This window comes from Rissa tridactyla, chromosome 15, assembly GCF_028500815.1.
Source record: "Rissa tridactyla isolate bRisTri1 chromosome 15, bRisTri1.patW.cur.20221130, whole genome shotgun sequence".
Taxonomy (NCBI): domain Eukaryota; kingdom Metazoa; phylum Chordata; class Aves; order Charadriiformes; family Laridae; genus Rissa; species Rissa tridactyla.
The window spans coordinates 7,285,644-7,306,931 of NC_071480.1; the positions used below are offsets into that span (position 1 = coordinate 7,285,644).

At 50.4% G+C, this 21,288-nt stretch overlaps 1 protein-coding gene across 1 annotated transcript in view; it reads left to right on the forward strand.

The window, feature by feature from the left end:
- Positions 1-20,190, forward strand: part of UBE2O (ubiquitin conjugating enzyme E2 O) — a 66,863-nt gene extending 46,673 nt beyond the window's left edge. The window contains exons 8-18 of the mRNA XM_054221412.1: positions 328-478; positions 1,288-1,790; positions 4,639-4,793; positions 6,279-6,391; positions 7,476-7,601; positions 8,801-8,890; positions 11,275-11,932; positions 12,884-13,020; positions 13,529-13,732; positions 14,446-14,503; positions 16,115-20,190. Coding sequence (XP_054077387.1) covers positions 328-478; positions 1,288-1,790; positions 4,639-4,793; positions 6,279-6,391; positions 7,476-7,601; positions 8,801-8,890; positions 11,275-11,932; positions 12,884-13,020; positions 13,529-13,732; positions 14,446-14,503; positions 16,115-16,878 — 2,959 coding nt within the window. The 3' untranslated portion in view covers positions 16,879-20,190. The remainder of the gene's footprint in view (positions 1-327; positions 479-1,287; positions 1,791-4,638; positions 4,794-6,278; positions 6,392-7,475; positions 7,602-8,800; positions 8,891-11,274; positions 11,933-12,883; positions 13,021-13,528; positions 13,733-14,445; positions 14,504-16,114) is intronic.
- Positions 20,191-21,288: the final 1,098 nt, after the last annotated feature.

The following is a 21,288-nucleotide window of genomic DNA, read 5'->3' on the forward strand; positions in this document are numbered from 1 at the left end:
GATGACAGCAAAAAAAAAAAAAAAAAGCCAAATTTAAGAAATGCCAACTTCAAATGTCTCCTGGCAGCCATCTCTGGGAGGGGGAGCTGGAGGCAGAGGAGTGACTGATGTCCCACCCAAACCCTTTGTATCCCCACCCGGTCCCTGGTGAGATTTCCCGCTTTAGAATTGTGTGGCTGGAAAAGATTTGGTGGGATGTCGGCTTCTGCCACCCCAGAAGAAGTGCCATTGGCATGAGGTCATGCCAGCCTTATGAAGACCCTGGTCACTGCTAGGTTCTCTTACTGCGTTTGCACTTTGCTCATGGCTGTCCTCCTGTTCTACCAGGGTAAAGCGTCTGGGGTGCTTTGACCATGCCCAAAGGCAGCTCGGGGAAAGGTGCCTCTATGTGTTCCCGGACAAAGTGGAACCTGCAAAAATCACCTGTGAATGCCCAGAGAGGAACTGTGTCCTGGGTGAAGGATCAGTTGCCAAAAAGGTGAGTTGAGGGGTTGAGGGAGGCATTGACTTCAAGTGTTTCTGATCGCTGTGACTTTTAAGGCAGAAATCTTCCTGGTAGTCATGTGGTTTGAAATGCGACTCCTGAAGTGATCGTTGTAAAGAGTAATGGGTTGATGTTGCCAGCAGCAAAGTAACCTTGTACAGCAGTCTGACTGCACTGAGTGAAGCGTGCAGCTAATACCATGAGAGAACGTGAACAGGACCTTGAACGTAAAGGTGTCACCTTGCAGGGGGTCAAACTGTATCGGAGCTGGTGCGCTCTGACAGCCGGGGCTGTTAGACACATGTTGTTTTCATCAGCATAACCTCAGGTTTCTCATGGAGCCGAACTGTTCAGTTAAATCCTTGCTACAGTGAGACAAGAAAGAAGTCTCTGCTTCCTAGGCCAAATGAGTCATGCTATGGCTTCTGCATGCTGGCTGTAGAGCAGCGGTCTTCCTAGAATAACAGGATATCATCAGTGGGGATGGTGACCTCCCTGCATAGCTCTGTTATATAGATTAACTTCTGCAGCCTCTTGTGACCTTCTATAACAAAAAGTTCAGAACATGCTTAAAATAGCCTTAAGGAGCAAAGCTCACTTTCCTTGGACTAGTCCAGTGCTGCTCGTGAATAGAGCAGCGGTGAGATGCTGGTTTGCAGAATACTCTGGAGCAGGTGAAATGCGCAGAGGCCCATGGGGTGCTGTTTTCCCCTGTGTACAAAGCTAACTAACCATTCCCCAGCTTGGCTGGCAGCTTGCTGAGTGTACGGGAGTGTGTCTTGACCCATGCTTGCTGTCTCTAGGTGAGGCGGCTGCTGAAGAAGCAGATAGTGAAGATCATGTCGTGCTCCCCGGAGTCTCAGGGTACCAGTGAAGCCCCTGACAAAGAGTCTGCTGCAGCTGCTGACCAAAAATCAGAAGAGCTTAAGCCTGGATCAAAGTGTGAGCTGGATGACTCTTCCAACAGTGCACCAAGTCCTGGGGAGAGAAAGGAGGAGCAGCCTGAAGAAACAGGGAAGGAGAAAGGGGGAGCAGCAGCACGACAGCAGCAGCCTCCCTTTCTGCTGAAAGACGAAGGGTCATCTGACTACCGGCTTCAGTCCATGGAGCAAGATGCTGATGATGAGGCAGCTGATGACACTGATGACACTAGTTCTGTCACCTCTTCTGCTAGCTCCACTGCCTCGTCCCAGAGTGGCAGCGGCACTGGCCGCAAGAAAAGCATCCCTCTTTCCATCAAAAACTTGAAGCGGAAGCACAAGAAAAAGAAGACCAAGATTTCACGAGAGTTTAAGCCAGGAGACAGGTGAGTTGGATTTCCAAACCCAGGTATACTTGCCCCAATCTCCCTTATCAAAGTTCTCAGATGTAAAACCAACTCCTCAGCTTGGGTAGAGGGTGATGGTGTGCCTCATGCTAGGACACCGCCTGGTAGTAACCAACAGCGATTATCTTGTGATGACTGTGCAGTGGCCTGTGTGAAATCAGCTTGGTCTCAGCCCAGCTTCTGATGAAACTGGGGCCCCGTGACATGACACTGATGCTATTCTATTTCAGCTATGCCTCAGGGCATCGGCAGAATATCTGTGCTGCGCTAGACTCTGTACGCAGAGAAAGAGACAGGTGAATAAAGATCGTAGAGCTTAAACATGACACTAATTGGTTACCTCCATTGGCAGCTTCTGCAGAGAGGCTGAGGGCAGACCATGGTAGCAGGAATGGGCAGCTCATCCTCGGAGAGAGGTCTCCAGATCAGCATGGAGGTCTGGGCTGGCAGGGGGTCACCGCTGCGGTCATCTGTCATCCTTACCCTGCTCTGGAGAGAGATTTGCAACTTTTTGCCAGCAGTATACTTTTTATTGTTTTGGATTTTTTTTTTAATGAACAAAGTGCACTCCTTGAGAGCCATGGAGGAATTTATTTCAGCTTGCGGGAGGGGGCATTGCATGTATCTCCCCATTTCTAGATAAAACAGGATCTCAGCAGCTTTTACCTTTTACCTAACTTGAGAATGTTTAAACTGTTTTCAAGGGATGCAAACACATCTGACAACTGGCCAGCCTGTCTTGCTGGCTTCCCTGGGCTACTTAGTTGTATGCAGATCCTAAATCAGAAACGCGTTAGTACAAGATAATGTGTGAGACACACAGAAAAGTGACATTAGGATTCAAGGGGTCAAGTAGTTTGAGAATGTTATGAACTTCACTCACATTTTAGGTATTTTAGCTTTGCCTGTGTGCAAGGAGAGCTGTTCCTTTAGACCTTGTGGGTTTTGGAGAAACTGGATTTGAAGGTCACAAACCTCAGCAGAGCAGTATTCGAGTGAAAGAAAAAACGGGAGTGTGTGGTAGAGTTCCTGGGAACCGATTCTCGCTTCACTTTTCACTTCTCATCATCCCCTTGCTGAGTGCCTCTACCTTCCTACAGGTTTTTTTCAGGAGAGCTTAGCTGGTAAACCTGGTAGCTTTCTGCCCATACAGGCAGTGGGAAGAAATCCCTGTGACCACACCGGGAGATTCCCATGCTGGATCTGGGCAGCTCCATACAAGGAAATGCTGTGTCAGATGTTGGGACACTTTAGAGATGACCGTGTTACAGCTAATAAGAAATAGAGGCTTTTTCAGCACTGAATGTGAAAACCCAGCTGATGGTTTGAAGGGCACGTGTGGCAGCTGGTCACAGCTCACTCTGAGCCGTCGTTGCCGTTTGAATATTCAGATGAAGCTGGTGAGACCATCAGTAGGTGTGCTGCCAAGCGCTGCTGAGAAATGCAAAGTGGATGGGCTTGCTGCAGTTAGTCACCAGATCTGATGTGTCAGCTCATGAGCATCTCTGACTGCAGGGGGCCAACTCAGCGTGTGGCTTTGCCATCGTTTAGAGACCTGCTGCAGCTCTCAAGGCAGCACATAGACCTCTGGTTATTTTTTAGTGAGGATACGCAGGGATTTTTATCAATGTCAAGTTGTGATTTTTGTTTGTGAAGCAGCATAAACTGCGCTGCAAACAGGGCAGTATCATTTCCTTGGGTGACCTGCCTTTCTGCTCTCCCATCCTCAGCTCTGCGTGTCCCCACTTTCCCCAGGGAACCATCTGTTGGCACGTCACCCGCCGCACTGGACCCCTTACAGGCTTCCTTCTCTGATAGTTTCTGCTGTTGAGTGCTGGCCCTACTAGAAACTTCATGTTATTTCCACTTGAAAATATTTCTCTGATGTTCATAAAAACAGGGCTGGGGGAAAACAGTTGTATTTGCCTGTTGTGCCTTCTTTAGGGCTTGACTTGCAACCAACATAAATATGGCACTTGTGTTGTGTCTCAAAGGCCTGGCCAGCAAAATAAAGAGAAGATTTAAAATCAGCATGGGATTCAATTTGTTCTGTGCTGTAGGAGAGATGAAAATGGTGGAGGGCTCAGTAGAAGAGTCCGTCCAGCTTGGCTGCAGCTCTGTTCCTCCTGCCCCGAGCAACTCGCCTCTTCAAGCAGCTCTGTCAAGCTCCACAGCAGAGTAGCAGCATGTGGTCTATTGTTGCGTGTTTGGGTTTCATTTCTGGGCTGCAGAGACACACATGTATGTGTTTGAACAGCTGGGAAGGAGACTTTTCTCTTTTAAACAAAACCCTTTAGCCACAGTCAGTATGTTGCTCCTTTTTTTTTTTTTTTTTAATTTCTGGAAGGGCTGAGGTGGATGTGGCTTTATCTTTCCTTTCCAGTCTCATGCTCCTCTAGCTTCAAAGACACCTCAGACTGCCAGGCTAGAAGGTGCTTCACTGGAGAAGATCTTAAGTTTCAAAGTATTTGAAGCTCCTGTCTTGCCTCTGCCGGGGTAGAAAGTGGATGCTGGTAGATGCTAATTTGCTCCGCTCAAAATAAAAGTGAGCTCAGCATTGGCTCCCTGGAAGGTAATTCTTCCTGCAGTATAGGCTTGCAGCAATGTAACACCTGCAGTGATTGAGAACCCGTCAAAACAAAGCCTGCTGTGTAGCTGCTTCCACAGGGAGGACGAGATGGGGTTTCCTGACTTAATTCCCAGCCTGCTGATATGTGTACCTTTGTGTTCCCAAGATCCATCTAGATTCCTGATGTCGGCAGCATCACGTTCTGATTGTGCTCATACACGTTCCCTCTGGTAACTCACTGCCTTTCTGTGTTGCCAGGGTTGCTGTAGAAGTGGTGACCACGATGACTTCGGCTGACGTGATGTGGCAGGATGGCACCGTGGAGACAAACATTCGCTCCAACGAGCTGATTCCAGTCCATCATCTGGACAACAACGAGTTTTGCCCTGGGGATTTTGTGGTGGACAAAAGAGGTATTGGGTGTCAAAACAATGCTCTCCTCAGGGAACAAACATGCTCTTAATTGCAAAGTATTCTTCAATCTGGATCTCCTAATGTACATTGTAGCCCTTTCATGGTAGCCGTTAGTAGTACTTGAGGTAGGCACAAGACCCTAACAAGGGACAGACAGCTATTCAGCTGATTTGATGTGAATGTCAGCAGAGAACCGTTATTTAAATACCAAAGTTGAACTATGACAACAGGCAAGATGTGGAAGGAATAAATGCCAAGGAGCAAAGCTATGATTCTCAGTATTTCTGTAGAGTAGAGGTGGCCCGTCTTCTTGAAAGTCCAAATGGCTCTGAGCTCTCCCGTGGAACGAGGGGAGAAGTGAACAGCTCACTGCAGGCTGCTTTCTCTGTATGGCTTATCTGTCACAACCCTCCTTTTTTTCTTGGAGGTTTTCGGGATCCAGAGGCATCTTTTTGCATCCCTTTTCTTCACCAAACCAATTGGTGACACTAGTGAGGGTCACAGTACAAGTTCAAGCAGACTTACGGCTTTTGGATATGAAATATTGATGGCACACCATCTGGCCCTCAGCTCCTCTTCTTTTCTAGCAGGGAATAGCCCTTCAACAGTGGGGAGCACAAGATATTGTCAGGTTGGGAAGAGGGAAAGCTAGCTTAGCAAAAATAGATGCTGTTTTGCATGGCCATTTCTGATGACTAATAGTCTGACTGGTCTTGTGAGTTAGACGTAGTTTGTGGAAACTAAAGTTATCCATCAACTCAAGCTCTACCATTCTAGTTCGGTCTCTGGGAATCTGTATTCCTCTGCCTGTCAAACATACTCCCCAAGCAGTCTGGGATGCCCACAGTTCCTTGCATTCCCCCACTAAGGATGTGGGAGGTAGATCCTTGTCAGCCAGATAAACCTGAAAGATGTCTGGCTACCAGTGTGCTGGGTAACAGCCCAGGCCTGGAGAGGTGGTCCAGCTTTGATGCTGTTGATCCCCGATGCATGCTTACGCACACATATACCTGCCTGCCTTCCACCTTTGTCCAGTCCATTTTTCCAGAGAAGAAAAGCTGTTCTGGGTGATGCATATCTAGATGAGGACCTTGGCAGGCAGAGCTGCTCTCAAGGAGCTCTTGGCCAAGCCTGTCCAGAAACTCTGGCAGTCTTGGTGTAGAGCTAATTTGGAGAGCAGAGCGCTAAGGTGACAGTGTGTTTTCTCTTGGTGATGGAGCTCCAAAGTGGTCCCAAAGTGAATGTGTTCACCCAGTCCAATGCAACATAACCTTACTTTGTCATCACTCCACGCCCCATTAAAATGCAACTTGTTAGCCAAGTACAATTTTGACTGTGTAGGAAGAACTAGTTCTTCTCATGCCGTCCACAAATGGAAGGTTTCAGCTGTGGGGGCTTGGGAGCTGACAGCCTCAGTTGCTGTGTGAAGCCTGTGCTCCTCCACTTAACTTGTTTATTTTCTTCCCTACTGTTATGACCAAAAGCTCAGAGCTCCCAGGACCCTGGGTTATATGGAGTCGTGCAGTCTGGTGACCATATCGGCCGTACCTGTGTGGTGAAGTGGTTCAAGTTGAAATCCAGTGGAGATGATGTGGAGGTAAGTGCAGGAGCCAGTGCCTGTTGGAACCAGCTCAGAGAAAGCAGATGCAAAACAGCATAAACTTCACACATAAACACAGATAAGCTGGGAGTCAGCGCTGCAGTGCAGTTTGTCCTTGAGGATGGGAACAGCAGTGTGCTTTGGGGCCTGGGAGGCTTAGCTCAAGGTGATGTTGCTTCATATTTGTAGATGCCTGCAAGGCAGCGAAGGCCAGGCAGAGGGTTTACATCCCATAGTCAACATCAGGCTTTGGTATAGATGAAGATTTTTGCTGAAGTTGTCACAGAGAGTTGATTTCTTGAGTTCACTATAAGAATTTTTCCTTCCCGTGTCTTTGCTAGTTCATGGAAAGAGAATCTATTGCATGTTGTCCTGCTTGCCTCTGCCAGACATTATTACCTTTTTCCCGGGGCTTGTGAGAACACTGTACTCTGCAGCGTCCTGACAGACTCCAGTCTAGTTGGAGATGAGAGGGGGACTCGATCCACACAAATCTGGTGTACTGCTTTCTGCCTTAGGATGGGAGACTGCATTGCCATAGCTGAGCAGGGCCCTTTATATCCAGAAGCAGAACATCAGTCTGACCTGGGGGCATGCTCCTCTGTACCCATTTCTCGTTATTTGTGGGCTCCTGGTTCTCTTTCTCCAGGAGAAATCAAAGGAAAGATGTTTCCCATTAATTGGCAAGTTTTTTGTCAGACGCTTCCTGTTGCCTTAGATCATTTCAAAAGTAAACTCTAACCCTTTGCGCCCCAATGAACTGCTTTGAGAAATCTGGGTGTTCAGAAGGGAATAAAATGTTGTTCTTGCATGTCTCACAATCATAGTGACGTGGAACCTGAAGTAAAGGTGAGGGGGAGCAGATGACACAGAATATCTGCTTTCTTTCGTTGTTGTGCCTTGATGGATGTGCTCCAGGATGAGGTGACAAGAAGGGACATTAGCAGCTCCTTGCAGGCTGTTGGAGCAACTGAAAATTGACAAAAATATAACACAAAGTACTTTTGCTTGTTGAAGGGGTGCTCTGAAGGTCAGCGCAGCATCCTGGGGCTGACATGTTCACATTCTGTCTCCAATGCAGCTGATCGGGGAGGAGGAGGATGTGAGTGTGTATGATATTGCTGATCATCCAGACTTTCGCTTCCGCACTACTGACATTGTGATTCGCATTGGCAACTCAGACGGAGCCACAGCTAAGGAAGATGAGGTAGGTTCTGGGCACAGTTTATGTGACCGTATTGTCACCAGGTATTAATGGAGACCCTTGAAAGAGTCAATAGGAGGCCCTAAGCCCCACATGGGCATCCTAAACTCCGGAGCTTGCTAATTTTGTATCAGTGTCCCCTGCTGTCCTGAGTAAGATACCACATTTCTAAGTCTGGTGGAGATGTAACTTTGAAACCCTTTGACCTTGGTGATGGAGTCCATAGCAGAGCAAGAACAAAGTTGAGACAAGAATCAAACGTATGCCTGAGGGCTTTTAATAAAACTCTTGCTTATGATTTCAGAGTAACTTCTAATATGAGGATATTCTGTGGGCTCCTGAGCCAAGAGTGAAGGTGGATTTGTCATGAAACCAGTTTCACTTGGCAACAGAAGACTTGAGCTTCTGGTTTTTATCTGAGTTATTATGTGCATGTTAATTTTGTTGAGCTGATTGATCTCCTGGGGAGGAAGGAGGAACAATTTCTATTGTAGAGGATGCACTCTTTGCTAGGAAACAGGCTTCCTTACTGTGCAGGGAAGACCTCCAGCTTTTGAGACTGCTGCCCTAAAAGGGTTAAAAGGTGTTGTGTGGCTCCTATTGTGGTTCTAGTTTCAGCAGCATGAAACACATCCGAGCTTGCTCAGCTGACCTAAATAACCTTCCAGTGCAAGATGCTACTTACTGTGCACACCCTGTGCCAACGGTGACTTGTCTGTTCTCGCCTCCCCCCTCTCTGCTGGGAGAAGCTGCTGGGAGCCCCTGATGCTGGGTGTCGGAGTGCAGGGACAGCCGCTGGCACCCCAGTAGAGGGCAGCCCGATTCAGAGAAAGGTCCTGTTCCCTTGTTGGCACAACCCCAGCTGTGCTGCCTTTGGGAAGGCCACAGCCCTGCAATGGCCCTGGTCCTGATCAGAAGTCAGGATCTGCTGCCAGGCCAGCCCTCCTGCTCCTCTCCTTGCCAGGGGGAATTTCCCCCATCTCCGTGGCAGTGTTGTGGGGTTTCTCATGGAAACCCTCTTTGTAGGATTCTTCTCCCCCTTGGCATGGGACCTCAGGACTCCTGTCACTTCTGCAACAGGCTGCAAGCATTGCTTTAGGTGGGTCTCCAGCCTGGGGAATGTCTTGTTTCTCGAAACCTTCCTGGCTCTGCACTGAAATGCCTGGGAAAAAGGGACTGACAAACTGCTCTTGTTTCCCCAGCCTTCAGTCGGACAGGTGGCTCGTGTGGATGTCAGCAGTAAAGTGGAAGTGGTGTGGGCTGATAACTCGAAGACTATCATTCTGCCACAGGTGAGGTCCTGTTCCAGCTCGCGGTATCCCTGTAATTCTTAACTGAGTGACAGTTTTGGTTTTAAATCCTGGGTGCAGAGAGATTCATTGGGTAAGGGAATCTTGCTGTATTTATTGCTGCCTTCCCGTACAGTAGGGTGGCTTCCCAATTCTGTTAGCACAAGGAAATCCTTTCTTTGTCAGGAGGACCGGGCAACTAACTGGTCATCACTGCTCTTGAATATAGAGAATAGGAAGGTATGGGCAGACTGTTGCTCCCTTCGCATGCTGCACTGCGTGTTTGTGGCTCTGACCGTGGCCCCGCTCCTGGCCTCCAGCACCCGCTGCTTTGCAGAGGGGGTTGCAGGCCGTGGGGATCATCAGTTCTGACTTGAGACCAGGTTCACTGTGTTGCCCAACTAAGGCACAGCTGAAAGAAGATTGTTTGTTCTGTCTTGCTTGTGAAATGGCACCGTAGTGTTTTTCTTGGCTGAAGAAGCTCCTCCAGAAGCTGGGCTAGAGCCACAGGTTGTGACCTTAGCTAACCTAGGCATCACACCCAATTCTTTTCCCAGGACAGGGAGGGAAAGGAGTTGAGTATGAACTTAAAAATATAGACGTAGTTACACTAATCCACTTAACCCCATTGGTTTGTCTTCTGCATTGTTCTAAGGCTTTTGTTGCACTGTCTTGTAATCTTATTCGCTACTCCATGTACAGTTTCATCCCATGTCTCTTCTCCTTGTTGCCTCAAATGAAGGCAGACAGCCTAAAGATAAGAGAAGACCTGTTCTGTAGGGTCCCATCTCCATCACTGTGGCAGAGAACACCACTGCCTCCGCTGCGCAGATGCATTTGCAAGTAGAAAGCACTCGATCAAGATTTCTTTTTAAACCAAGCAGCTCTGCATTAATTACAGTAGAATAGTCAATGCCTGCACTATGACAGTGGACTAGAGCCTTACAAAGCAGGCTGCTGTCGCCCTTCCCCCTGTTGTCACATGTGCTTGGATCACAGGCACAATCGGAGGTCTGATGTGTGCTCCACAAAGGGCTGTTCTCTCACTGCGGTGCTGGGGCTCTGCAGCAGCTCCTGCTGTGTCACGCCAGTCCCTTCGATTCTGCTCGTCTGCGTAATTATGGGAGTTGGGGAAATGTCAGGAGCGTGAATTATCAGTTGGTAAAACCGTGATATATCAATGCCTGTCCATGTGCCCAGAGACGAGTTGTCTGGGCGCTTTTTCTCAGCTCTAAAAATAAAGATGGCATAACTGGCTAATTAACTTTCCGACTCAGATTTGGATTAGCTTGGAGGGCAGTGAGTTTTGATGGCTTTTCCTGCCTCCAGTCGCTTGTGTTGAACCCAACTAACCTCTGCTGGCTGCTTGTCTCTGGGTGGCACAGGACTAGCCGAACATCGCTGGTTCAGTTCAAGGCTTTGACAAGATGACTGAGTGTCCACGCGCTTTAGCCTCTGGGGTCATATCTTTCAAGATTAAGAGGATTCTTGGGCTGTCATTCAAGTGTCAGAAGCCTGTGGATAAAATGCCCCATCTTGTAACTCCTAACACAGCCCTATAAAGTTGTTCTTGCTCCCCTGCTTCTGTGTTGGAGCCTGTAGCTGGAATATATCTATAAGCCTCTGCAGTGGGACCTTATGAGAGATACAGCATGTGCAAAAGCAGAATTATAAGAGGTCAGGCTAGATGGAGTGTGGATGGGTTCAGCCTCCAGTAGGGAAGGGGAAGAGAATGTTTTAAATAAGAACTTATTCAGCAGCTTGAGTTAGGCTTCATTGTCACAGCTGAATTTTAGGCAGTAGTGACATAAAACAGCTAAAGCAGCATAGGAGAGCTATGATGGCAAGTAGTGCGGACCACAGCAGAAGAAAGCTGGTATGGGAGTGTTTTCCTGGTTCCAGCATTGTCTCTGTGGAAGGATGGAGTGCGGAGGCAGCCAAACCAGGGCTCTGTGCCAACACAGTTGCTGGTGCAGAAGCAGGACCAGAAATACTAACTCTGCAGACGATACCCAATACCTCTGAAGTAGCTCTGCGTTCAGAAACCCTGGGGCGTCCAGGTAGCTGTTTGGTGCCTGTGTGCTCTCCTTGGCTGGATTCCAGCCACTGGGATGGCTGCAGCCCTCCTAGAACTTGCCCTAATTTTCCCCCAATGCCCTACTTTGAAAACTGGAGGATGGGGCTATGCTCATTCATAATCTGTGCCAGTTATTGGGAGTAGTATTTGGATCAAACACAGTCCACCCTGTGTAGATGGTAAGGGTTGAAACAGCCCCACCGATCCTAGATGGAAGCTCCCTTTTCATGGGGAGAACTGACTTGCATTTAAAAAACTAATAAAACTCTGTGCTTCAGCCTAAGTCTCTTGTAACTCTGCTCTCCTTTAGCACTTATACAATATTGAATCAGAAATTGAGGAGTCAGACTACGATTCTGTCGACGGCAGCACCAGCGGGGCATCCTCTGAGTGGGAGGATGAAAGCGACAGCTGGGAGACAGACAATGGCCTCATGGAAGATGACCACCCAAAAATTGAGGAGTTAGAGCCTGAGGAGCCGCCGGCAGAGGAGGTGAAAAAAGTAGAGGAACAAGTCCAGGGAGCTGTGGCTATGGCAGTTGCAGATCTTGCTGCAGAGAAAGCTGGCAAGGACGGAGCCCCAAAGAGCTTCCGGGAACTAAAGGAGGCCATCAAGATCTTGGAAAGCCTGAAAAATATGACTGTGGAGCAGCTGCTGACTGGCTCTCCTACCTCCCCAACTGTGGAGCTGGAAAAACCCACTCGGGAGAAGAAGTTCTTGGACGATATTAAAAAGCTGCAGGAAAATCTAAAGAAGACCTTGGATAATGTGGCTATTGCAGAGGAGGAAAAGATGGAAGCCATGGTGGAGACAGAGAAGAAAGAAGAAAAAGCAGAGGCACAGACACCAGTGAGGTCGGAGTGGCCCAGTGAGACACCAGTGCTCTGCCAGCAGAGTGGAGGCAAGCCTGGAGTCACCTTCACCAGTGCCAAGGGAGAAGTCTTCTCTGTGTTGGAGTATGCTCCAGGTGAGTGTGTCAGGTCAGGCCAGTGTGGGATACTCTGTCTTTCACTGCTAGTCCTGCAGTGTTTCTTTCACCAAAGCCTTTGCTTCCGGGCCTTTTGGATTGTGTATTCTCTCTTATTCCTAGTCCTTTTCACAGCTCATTTAATTGGGGAGGAGAAATGAAAACAACTTCTGTAGCACAATCTGTTCTAGGACCTAAACCTGGCTTTTAGATGGCATCTCTAGGCACTACCGTAATTTCTCAAGCCACAGAAGTGGGCTTTCCCTTTGTCCATGGTGGTAACTAACTTTGGAGGGCTGTGGAGATCAGTCGCTTTCCATTACAGATAAATACTTTCTTGAAAGCTGCAGGGTTTGTTCAGGCTTTTTTGCAGGAATGGATTGGTTGAGAAGCAGAGCAGGAACAGCTGGTGTTCTTGTGCTGGGTGTCCTTGGTGGGTGAGTGTCCTTGTTCACTTATGCCAATGTTAATCAGCCAAAAATAAAAAAGAGCATCTGGTTGTGTGAAATAGTGGTGACAGTGGAGCCCAAGGTGCTCGGCGAGCCAGGCAGCCGGGCCAGACTGAGAAGGAAAGGTGGCCAAACTGTTCTGAACGTCCAGGTGGGTATAAATAAAGATGAGGAGCTATGCTTAGGTTTTGCAGAGAAAGGGTCATCACTTTGTGCGATGCATCGTTGTCCCAGCTGTGGGACAGGGCTCCTTGTGGGGCACAGGGACAATGTTGTGTGGGACCATGAGAACCGGAGACGCAGGTTGTGGCTGCTGTACGGTGCTGGGGGGCAGGGGGGTGAATCAAATAATGTCTGGGCTGGCTCCAGGCTCAGCCCAAAGCAAGTAAACTCTTTTCTTCCAAATGGTAGGTTTAACACATTGGATAGATTTGCCTTCATGAGGAACCTGTGGCAGTTTCCAAAGACAGACTTTAATCCCATTCTCCTCTTTGCCCCGCAGATACCCATGCCTTCAAGAAAATGGAGTTCCAGCCCCCAGAAGCAAAGAAGTTCTTTAGCACCGTGCGGAAAGAGATGGCTCTCCTGGCCACCTCCCTGCCTGATGGCATCATGGTTAAAACCTTCGAGGATCGAATGGCAAGTGTCTGCTCTCAAATGCCTGTGTGTTAGTGCTGGGCTCAGCATCCGGATTGCTTTCTTTGGAATTCCCTGCTTAGCCTTAATCCTTTGAATTAGAGCTGCAGGAATGTGTGCAGCATGTGAAATATGGCTGTAATTACCGTAACCGGCTGCTTTCATATTTCCCAAGTCAGGGTGACAAACAGTAGGGAGCTCCTCATCACAGGAAGCCTATCTCGGGTGCTTTGCCGGCTGGGCTGCCTGTCCCACTGATGAGGAAAGGCAGGCAGGCAGCGAGGGGCTGATGGAACCACTGAGCACGTTGGGGGTTTCTGGGTGTCCTCTGAAGCCCTGATTCAGATCCGAAGGCTTGGTCTGCCATCAGGCCATGGTAGAAGCTCAGCTTCTAGGGGGAAGGTGACTCTTGCAGGAGTCAGTTGCATCCCCTCTCTCTCTGTGTAAATACAACGCTGCCAGGGTAAGAGGACATTCTGTAGCACCTGGCTTATATTGCCTTTCTCCACAGGATCTCTTCTCAGCACTTATCAAAGGGCCCACGCGCACGCCCTATGAAGATGGCCTCTTTCTCTTCGATATCCAGCTCCCCAACATCTACCCTGCTGTGCCGCCTCTCTTCCGCTACCTCTCCCAGTGCAGTGGGAGACTGAATCCCAACCTCTACGACAATGGCAAAGTGTGTGTCAGCCTTTTGGGGACGTGGATAGGCAAGGTAATGCTTTCATCTGCCCATGTGTGGGGAGCGGTGGTTGTGCTAGGCTGCTTTTGGAACAAGCCACTTCTTACCAGGCCAAGAGTCCTGGGTGGCTTCTGGTCTCAGGTGGCACTTGAGCTGCAGATAGCTCTGGCTTTGGGCTCTGTTTTAGATGTTTGGAGCGGGTAACTGGTGTAATTTGGCTTCTCCTGGGACTGTATTTGGCTCTTGTCTGTCCTTCCTTGATGAGAAGCCCGTGGTCAGACCAGCTGGGCTGTGTCACAGTTGGATAGAGCAGAGATGCCAACACCAGCATGGGGTGTTCTCCTGTGGTTTGGGTCCCTGTCTCCCACACTGCAGACAAATCGTGTAGTGTGGCACAGAGTCCAGCTGGAGACTTGGAATAAACAGAGCCAGGGAAATGCTGTGTTTTGGGCAGGTAGATGGACAGGATGGCTGGGGGGGGGTGTCTGGTGTGTAGGGTTACAGCGTTCCAGGCAGAACTGCCCTGATGGGGTGCGGTGCTGGCAAAAAGTAATGGAGAGATGGATTGGTACAACAGGACACTAGCTCATCACGTGCTTGTTGAGTCAGTCCCTTGTTCCTGCTGCGAGCCACAGGACCTTAGCGATAAGAATACAGAGAAGCTGGGGCCTCGCTTCATCTAACAGTTATCACAGAGCAAACTGATGGTGCTTCAGCCCTTTAACACGTTTGTATGTGCATTTCAGGGGACAGAAAGGTGGACCAGTAAATCCAGTCTCCTTCAAGTACTCATCTCCATCCAAGGTAAATGCTCCCACAGAGCCTGTGGGACAGGAAAAGGCAGGGGGAGGAGGGAATGCAGGCTTGTTGGGGGGGACACACAATTGGAATCTGCCTCCCCAGTTGGGTTAGTGGTGCCTTTTGCTCTCACCTTGCTGGACAAAGCAATGTCCTTATCTCTCCAGTTCATATGTCGAAGCAGGTGCAAGCTTTTCTCATGCCCTGATTTTTGGCTGCATCCCAGGTCTCTGACACAATGCTTTCTCTTCTTCTCACTGCGGCAGCTAAGCACAGAGCAGTTTTCCTTATTATTCTGAGATGACAAAGGCTGAACCACTGTGTCCTCAGCCAGTAACTGAAGTTAGTTGAAGTTGCTAAACTGGGCTGCATTCGCAGGACTGTTTTTTATCCCCACTGAGTCACCCGCCCATCCTACACTGGGCATGTTTTTGCACACGATGGTGGTGTTTATGCTCCTTCCAAAGCAGAGAATAATCAGGGGTGTGTCTAGACCAGCCCTAGGGCTTCCTGCCATAGGGCTTTGCCCTGCCATATCTAATTTGAGAGCAGACTAAATCAAATTTCTTCCTCAAGGCCAACTTTCTGTGCGGGGAGCCCAGGCATGTGACTTGAGGAACCTTTGACACAGAGCAAAGGCTCCCGTCTTGAGTCCACAAGCGACTCGTGCTCCTCTGAAGTCTCACAGTCCACCTGCATCTTCCTGTGGGGGAACGACACCGCGAGAAAAGCCTTTTGTCATTTACAAAGCTGAGGATCCAAATTTAGAAAATGAAATACTAAATGTTTAAGTGGAGCTACTCAGTGCTAGTGGAAAAATCTCCTCTCCCCCTCCTGCTGCCTGGGCTTTGGGAGACATGATCTTGCCTCCACCAGCTCTAATGCAGTTGGTGGCAGGCTGCCAGCAGCCTGGCAGTACTGGTGCCATTGCTCCATACGTGTAATTACATTAGAGCAGAAGCAAGCAGGAGAAAGCTTGGTACGGGTGACTTGTCGCAGTATGCACTGTCTCAGAACTGCACTGTCTGATGGGACTGTGCTGGATAGGGTAGGACCCAGCCAGCTCAAAGCCTGTTACTGGAGATCGGCCTTTGTTCTGATTAAGAGGAGGGGAAAAAAAACAACAAAACCTATTTAAGAAAAAAAGCTTTGGGTGTGTTTGTGGGTTTTTTACTAGTGGGAGGAGGAAGGGATAGGAGCTGTGAAACCTTTCCCCTTCTGCCCTTTTGACCTACTCTGCTGTTGTGTGCCCTCTGCATCCCACTGGTGGAAGGCTACTCTTGCCAGCCAAGGATCTTGAGTGCTGCTCTTGGTAGCAGACATCTGAGATCCCCACTGCCCTTGTGATACCAGTCCAGTGCATCTTGCAGATTCCTGGTTGTCTAACCTGGCCTCTGCTACCTGCCTGAACTCAAAGCATGGCTTCCCTGGAATGTGTTCTCCTGTGGTTCTTTGAGGGCTGGGGGTGAAGCTGACATGGTGCCTCTGCGAAGCCATGCTGTGACCCTCGAACCTCAACCACCTGGGCAGAAATCAGAGCCCAGCAGTGTCTGCTTTGGATGAGGATTCACAGTAAAGTTCCTCCCTTAACCCCTTGGTCTCCTCTTCTCTTGGCAGGTCTCATCCTAGTGAATGAGCCCTACTACAATGAGGCGGGCTTTGACAGTGACCGGGGCCTCCAGGAGGGCTATGAGAATAGTCGCTGCTACAATGAGATGACCCTGATCCGGGTGGTGCAGTCCATGATGCAGCTGCTGCGTAGGCCAGTGGAAGTCTTTGAGCATGAAATCCGTGAGCATTTTCGCTGCAACGGCTGGCGTCTGGTGTCCCGCATCGAGTCCTGGCTGGAGACAAACGAGCTGGTGGAGCGGAGCCACGAACAGGCCAACGGGGCAGATTCTGCCTCTCTTCTCTCCGCCTGCGGCACCCTGGCTGAGAGCCCAGGAGACAATGTGGGATCGCTGGGGGAATACGGCAGCAGCTCAGAGCAGGGGGCAGCCGCCGAGCTTTCCGACTCTGCACTTGATGGGAAAGAGGAGCTGGACGAGTCGGAATTCACAACCTCGACGTCCAACGTCGGTGATCTCCAACAGTACTCAGACTCGGAGAGCACAGGCCAAGCCAGGGGGGTAGACCTGGCCAGAGACCGAACGGACGAGGGGAAGGCTGCCCAGGACTCTGCCTTGCAGCCTAGTGTGAAACCAAAGAAAAGGAGAAAGAGCTACAGGAGTTTCCTTCCGGAGAAGAGCGGTTACCCTGATATCGGGTTCCCCCTCTTCCCCTTGTCCAAGGGGTTCATTAAAAGCATCCGCGGTGTCTTGCAGCAGTACCGGGCTGCCTTAGCAGGGGCCAATATCCCAGAGTGGACAGAGGACAAATAAACGGTGAGGTTAGGGACAGGCAGGTGCAGGGGAGAAGGGAAAGCAGCAGAAAGGAAATTGGCAAACGCTGTTACCAGTAAACTGGCTTCTCCTTCCAGCTTTTCTTCCTCAGCTTGGTTTGTTCCAAAGAAGGTGGTAGGCCTGATTGCGCCTCTCTGGAAAGGTTGTTTAAGCATGAATAACTCTTTGCCCCCAGCCCTTCTTCCTTCCCCCTGTCCCACGTATGTGCTCCTCTTGTGAGTTTGACCCTGCAATGGTAAGATTTGAGACCTGCACAGAAGCAGTCTTGCAGCCACGTTCCCTCTGCACTTTCATCTTGGGGCACCTTCCCACACAAGGACTCTTCCCACCCAGCACTACACCCAGCAGTTTGTTCTGGTGGGGTTCAAGCCAGAAGAAGTGATTGCTGTAGTATCTGGAAGTGAAGGGCGATGCCCTCCCAATCTTTCATTTTTCTCTGTGTTACCATGGGTTTTATGAAGTCTACCCCAGCTTATATGTACTTAGACATTGGATTGTGTTTGCATTGAAGTTGTCTACACCATACGGAGTTGCTCTAGTCTTAGTTGTTCACCGAAAGATACAAGGTTCTTCTGATCAGGACTTGGTAGGCAGAAGCAGAGCTCTGCGCTAGCACTTGTGCTGCCCTGCGGTTTCCATCCAGTTCTGCAACTTCTGGTCAGTCTTCTGGAAGCAATTCTAGCCATGCACACTTTATCTCCAGAGTAAGGTGAATCTCCCTTTCCCCACCATGCATGCCTGTCTTCTAGAAATACATGGGATTCAGGGTTCTGCCCTTATTACTTAGGTATCCGCATCTTTGGTTGCCAGCCATCCTGGCTGTCACACAGCACTACACCTACCCCGGATCTCCGCCTCGGCAGGTGGCAGCGGCTGATCTTGGGGCGTATTGTAGACCTAGTCAGGATGGTGAACCTGGCATGGCTGCTGCTTCTCCATTGCTTGGCCATAGATGGGTATTTCGGAGCTGTTTGAGCCAGGGTCACCTAAGGGAAAGGAGCTGTGGTGTCATTACGAGGTCCTGTTGTAGCAGCAGTTTGTCACCGTTCCTTTGCTGTTACTCAGCCAGCAACTGGAGCGCATCAGACACTGGTGCGGACTGTTATCAGTTCCTTCCCTCGCCAGCCGTTTCCCGTGGTGGCCTGGGGCCACTGTGGTCGGCAGCGTTGTGGGCACAGCACATACTATCCCTAATCTCAACTGCAGCGCTGGGAAACGGCTGGCGAGGTCAGCCCGTGTTTCGGCAGCAGAGCGCTGGCTGAGCCGGTGACCGTGAGCACTTTGAAGCAGTGACTTGCCAGAGTCTCCTGCTCAAGACACCTTCCTGAAGCCTCCTCTTCTGTGTGCGCGCACTTAATTTCACTTCTGCAGCTGGGAGATCGCACTCCAGCACTACTGCGTTTGCCCAATGGTTAGGCATTGGAGAAGCACCCGCTTAGCACAGTCTGTCGGGGAGAGTCCGTAGGTCCTTGGAGCCAGCGGTGCCGGGCTTCCCGGGGAGGAGTCGGGCTGAGCAGATGGCTCTGCCAGAAGTAAGGATGGAGAGACAAAACTCTCCTTTGCTCTTGCTCAATATGGCTGCGTTCCCTTCCCTCCACCTCAGGCTAGGATGTGGCTGCCTGGTTTTGAAACGGAGAACAGCAGGGGCATCTCAGCACGTTTGCACAGAGCTTTCTGCTCCTTGAAACACCGGGATCTGCACCCGCTGTCCCAAATCCCCCCACCCGGCGCCTGCTATTTCCCGCTGCCCCCGTGATGGTCCGGAGCTGGGGCTGGCTGTGCAAAGCCCTTCTCATGTCACCACCCACTACTGGGATTTTGGAAGGCATGTCCCAGTGCTCTGGAGGAAGCAGAGCTTGGCTGTGAAGGAAGACCTGGGCGTGCAGGGCTCTCCAAGCCCTGGGCTGTGGGTGGATCGCCCACTCTGCGGCTCCGGCAGCGGGAGCCCTCCCTGCCCGGCAGCAGGGGGTCTGGCAGCACAGCGGACACCCCCATCAGGGTGCAGAGAGATGCTGGGAGCCACAGGCAGGGCAGTGCCAACTGCACGAGTAACTCGCGGCCGCTTTCTGGCTGTGGCTGGTGCTCAGTGAATGGATCCCTTTGAGCCAGGAGCGTCTCCAAAACATAAAGGGCCGACTGGGGCAGAGGGGTGAGGCTGCTGCTTCAGGGCAGGGGAAGGGCAGGCGGAGAGGCTTGTTCCACAAATAATTAAACCGCTTACTCACCAGACAAAATTGCGGTTCGTGATCTGCAAATGCTGACTTCCTCTGTCCCCTCTGCCAGGTGGCCTTAGCCCCACCGGCCAGGGAGGGAGGGAGAAAACCCTTTTAGGGCTGAGCCGTGGTTTTAAAAGTCCATCAGAGGGACGGAGGAGCTCTGGGGTTCCCTGCTTTGCCCACCCTTGGCTCTCTGCAGCTCCCAGCTCACGGGGAAGGCGGTTGGCAGGGGCTGCTCGGGCCTGGGGAGGGGGGGGCAGGCTGCTGGCGTGAGCTCCTCAGACCCTTCAAGTCCTCCCCTTCGCTCAAGAAATCTCTTTATTTCTTCTGACGCTAATCAAGAGCTTTTGCACAGGTTCCTGGGGCTTCCTGCCTGGGAGGTGTGTATTGGTCTGTATTGGCCTTCTGGAAAGGGGATGCTGCTCCCTGGCTGCTGCCCCCTGGCATCGCTCGCTCTCTGTAGCCGGCTGTCCCAAACTCAAGCGTGCACAGAGGTTTACAAATTTTCTAAAGCTTTTGATAATGTGAAGCTCCTGGGTGATGAGGTTGGTGGTGAGCACACTGCAGCTATGTAATTTTTTTGTGTATGTATGTAATATTTAAGGGTAACAAAATTTAAAAGGCTAAAACCTTAAAAAATAATTAAAAAAAAAAAACCACACAAAAAAAAAAAAGCCAAAGCATGATGCATATTGTTAGCCTTAAAATTGGCTACACGACTGTGTGATGTACAAATGAGAGCAGCCTGTAACTGTTTTAAGTGCTGGGGTTGGGGGAAGAAGCATTACAAAAATCAGTTTGTAGCCTTGATTCTGTACAGTATTTAATGAAAAAAAAAAAAAAAAAAAAAGAAAAAAAAAAAAGACCTGACTATTGAGGCCATGCTTAGAGGTGTGTCGTTCACGTGCAGATGTGGATGCTTGGTTGCTTACGATATATGTATAAAGTGCTGTGTGACCATTAAAACTTTTTTTACCTGCAGAATTTTTTTTTTGTTTGTTTTGTTTTGTTTGGCTAACCAAGGTGTAATAAAGGAGGGAAGATGACTTGCCATTAAATTTTGCCTCTGTGAGTAGTTCCGACTGTTGTCTCATTCTTTTCCCCATCCCTGCTGCCGCCCTTGGCACCGGCCGGCTCCCCGGCGGGCAGCGCTGTGCCAGGGGCTGGGCTGGACGGGGTCCCGCTGGCTGGAGGTGACGGTGCGCCCGCAGGGAGCCAGGCGGATCTGGCAGCCCCCAGGGCTCCGTATAAACCCCAGTTCACGGGACATCTGTCAAGGCTGTCTTTATTTTCCGTGCTCTTTCCCTGGTGCGTGCAGGCTGCCCGGCGTGTGCCACGGCTCGACGGGCAGCTGTTGTGGCTGGAGGGGGGCATGGAATGGCATCCAGGGACGGCTGGTGCTGCCTCCCCCCGCCCCCAGCCCCTTGCTGGAGCGTGCAGGTGAGTGCGGAGACGTGCCAGCCCTGCAGACACAGCCACGACCAGGCTCAGTCTGGGCTGCTGGAGCCGAGGGATTCCTGTCCCCAGGGATTCCCACACCTCCTGGGTGCTCACTGATGCGTGCCCACGTGGCTTTGCTGGAGTTAGAATCATTTAGGTTGGAAAAGACCCTTAAGATAGAATCACAGAATGGTTTGGGCTGGAAGGGACCTTAAAGCCCACCCAGTGGCACCCCCTGCCCTGGGCAGGGACACCCCCCACCAGCCCAGGTTGCTCCAAGCCCCATCCAGCCTGGCCTTGAACCCCTCCAGGGATGGGGCAGCCACAGCTTCTCTGGGCAACCTGGGCCAGGGGCTCACCGCCCTCACAGGAGAGAATTTCTTCCACCTAACACTGCCAAGTCCACTGCTAAACCATGTCCCTAAGGAGTCCTGCTGGTGAGGAAGAGGAGGGTGACAGCAGCTCTCTAGGGGTCCTGCTTGTCCCTCCTGGGACAGGGCTGGGTTTAAACACTGCTTACCTACAACACCATTTTACCGTGTCCTTTATTTCTTGGCAACTTCAGCGCAGTCTTTTCATAGCACAAGAATAACAGAGATAATTGAATTCTTCTCTTTGAAAATGAAGATTTTTTTTCTTTTTCTGCAGCGGAATAACGTTAATGATGTTTGGATTCCTCAGGGTCATTCCTAGGAAGGTGGCTGAACGCGTGGGCCTTGAGCTGCAAAGGAGT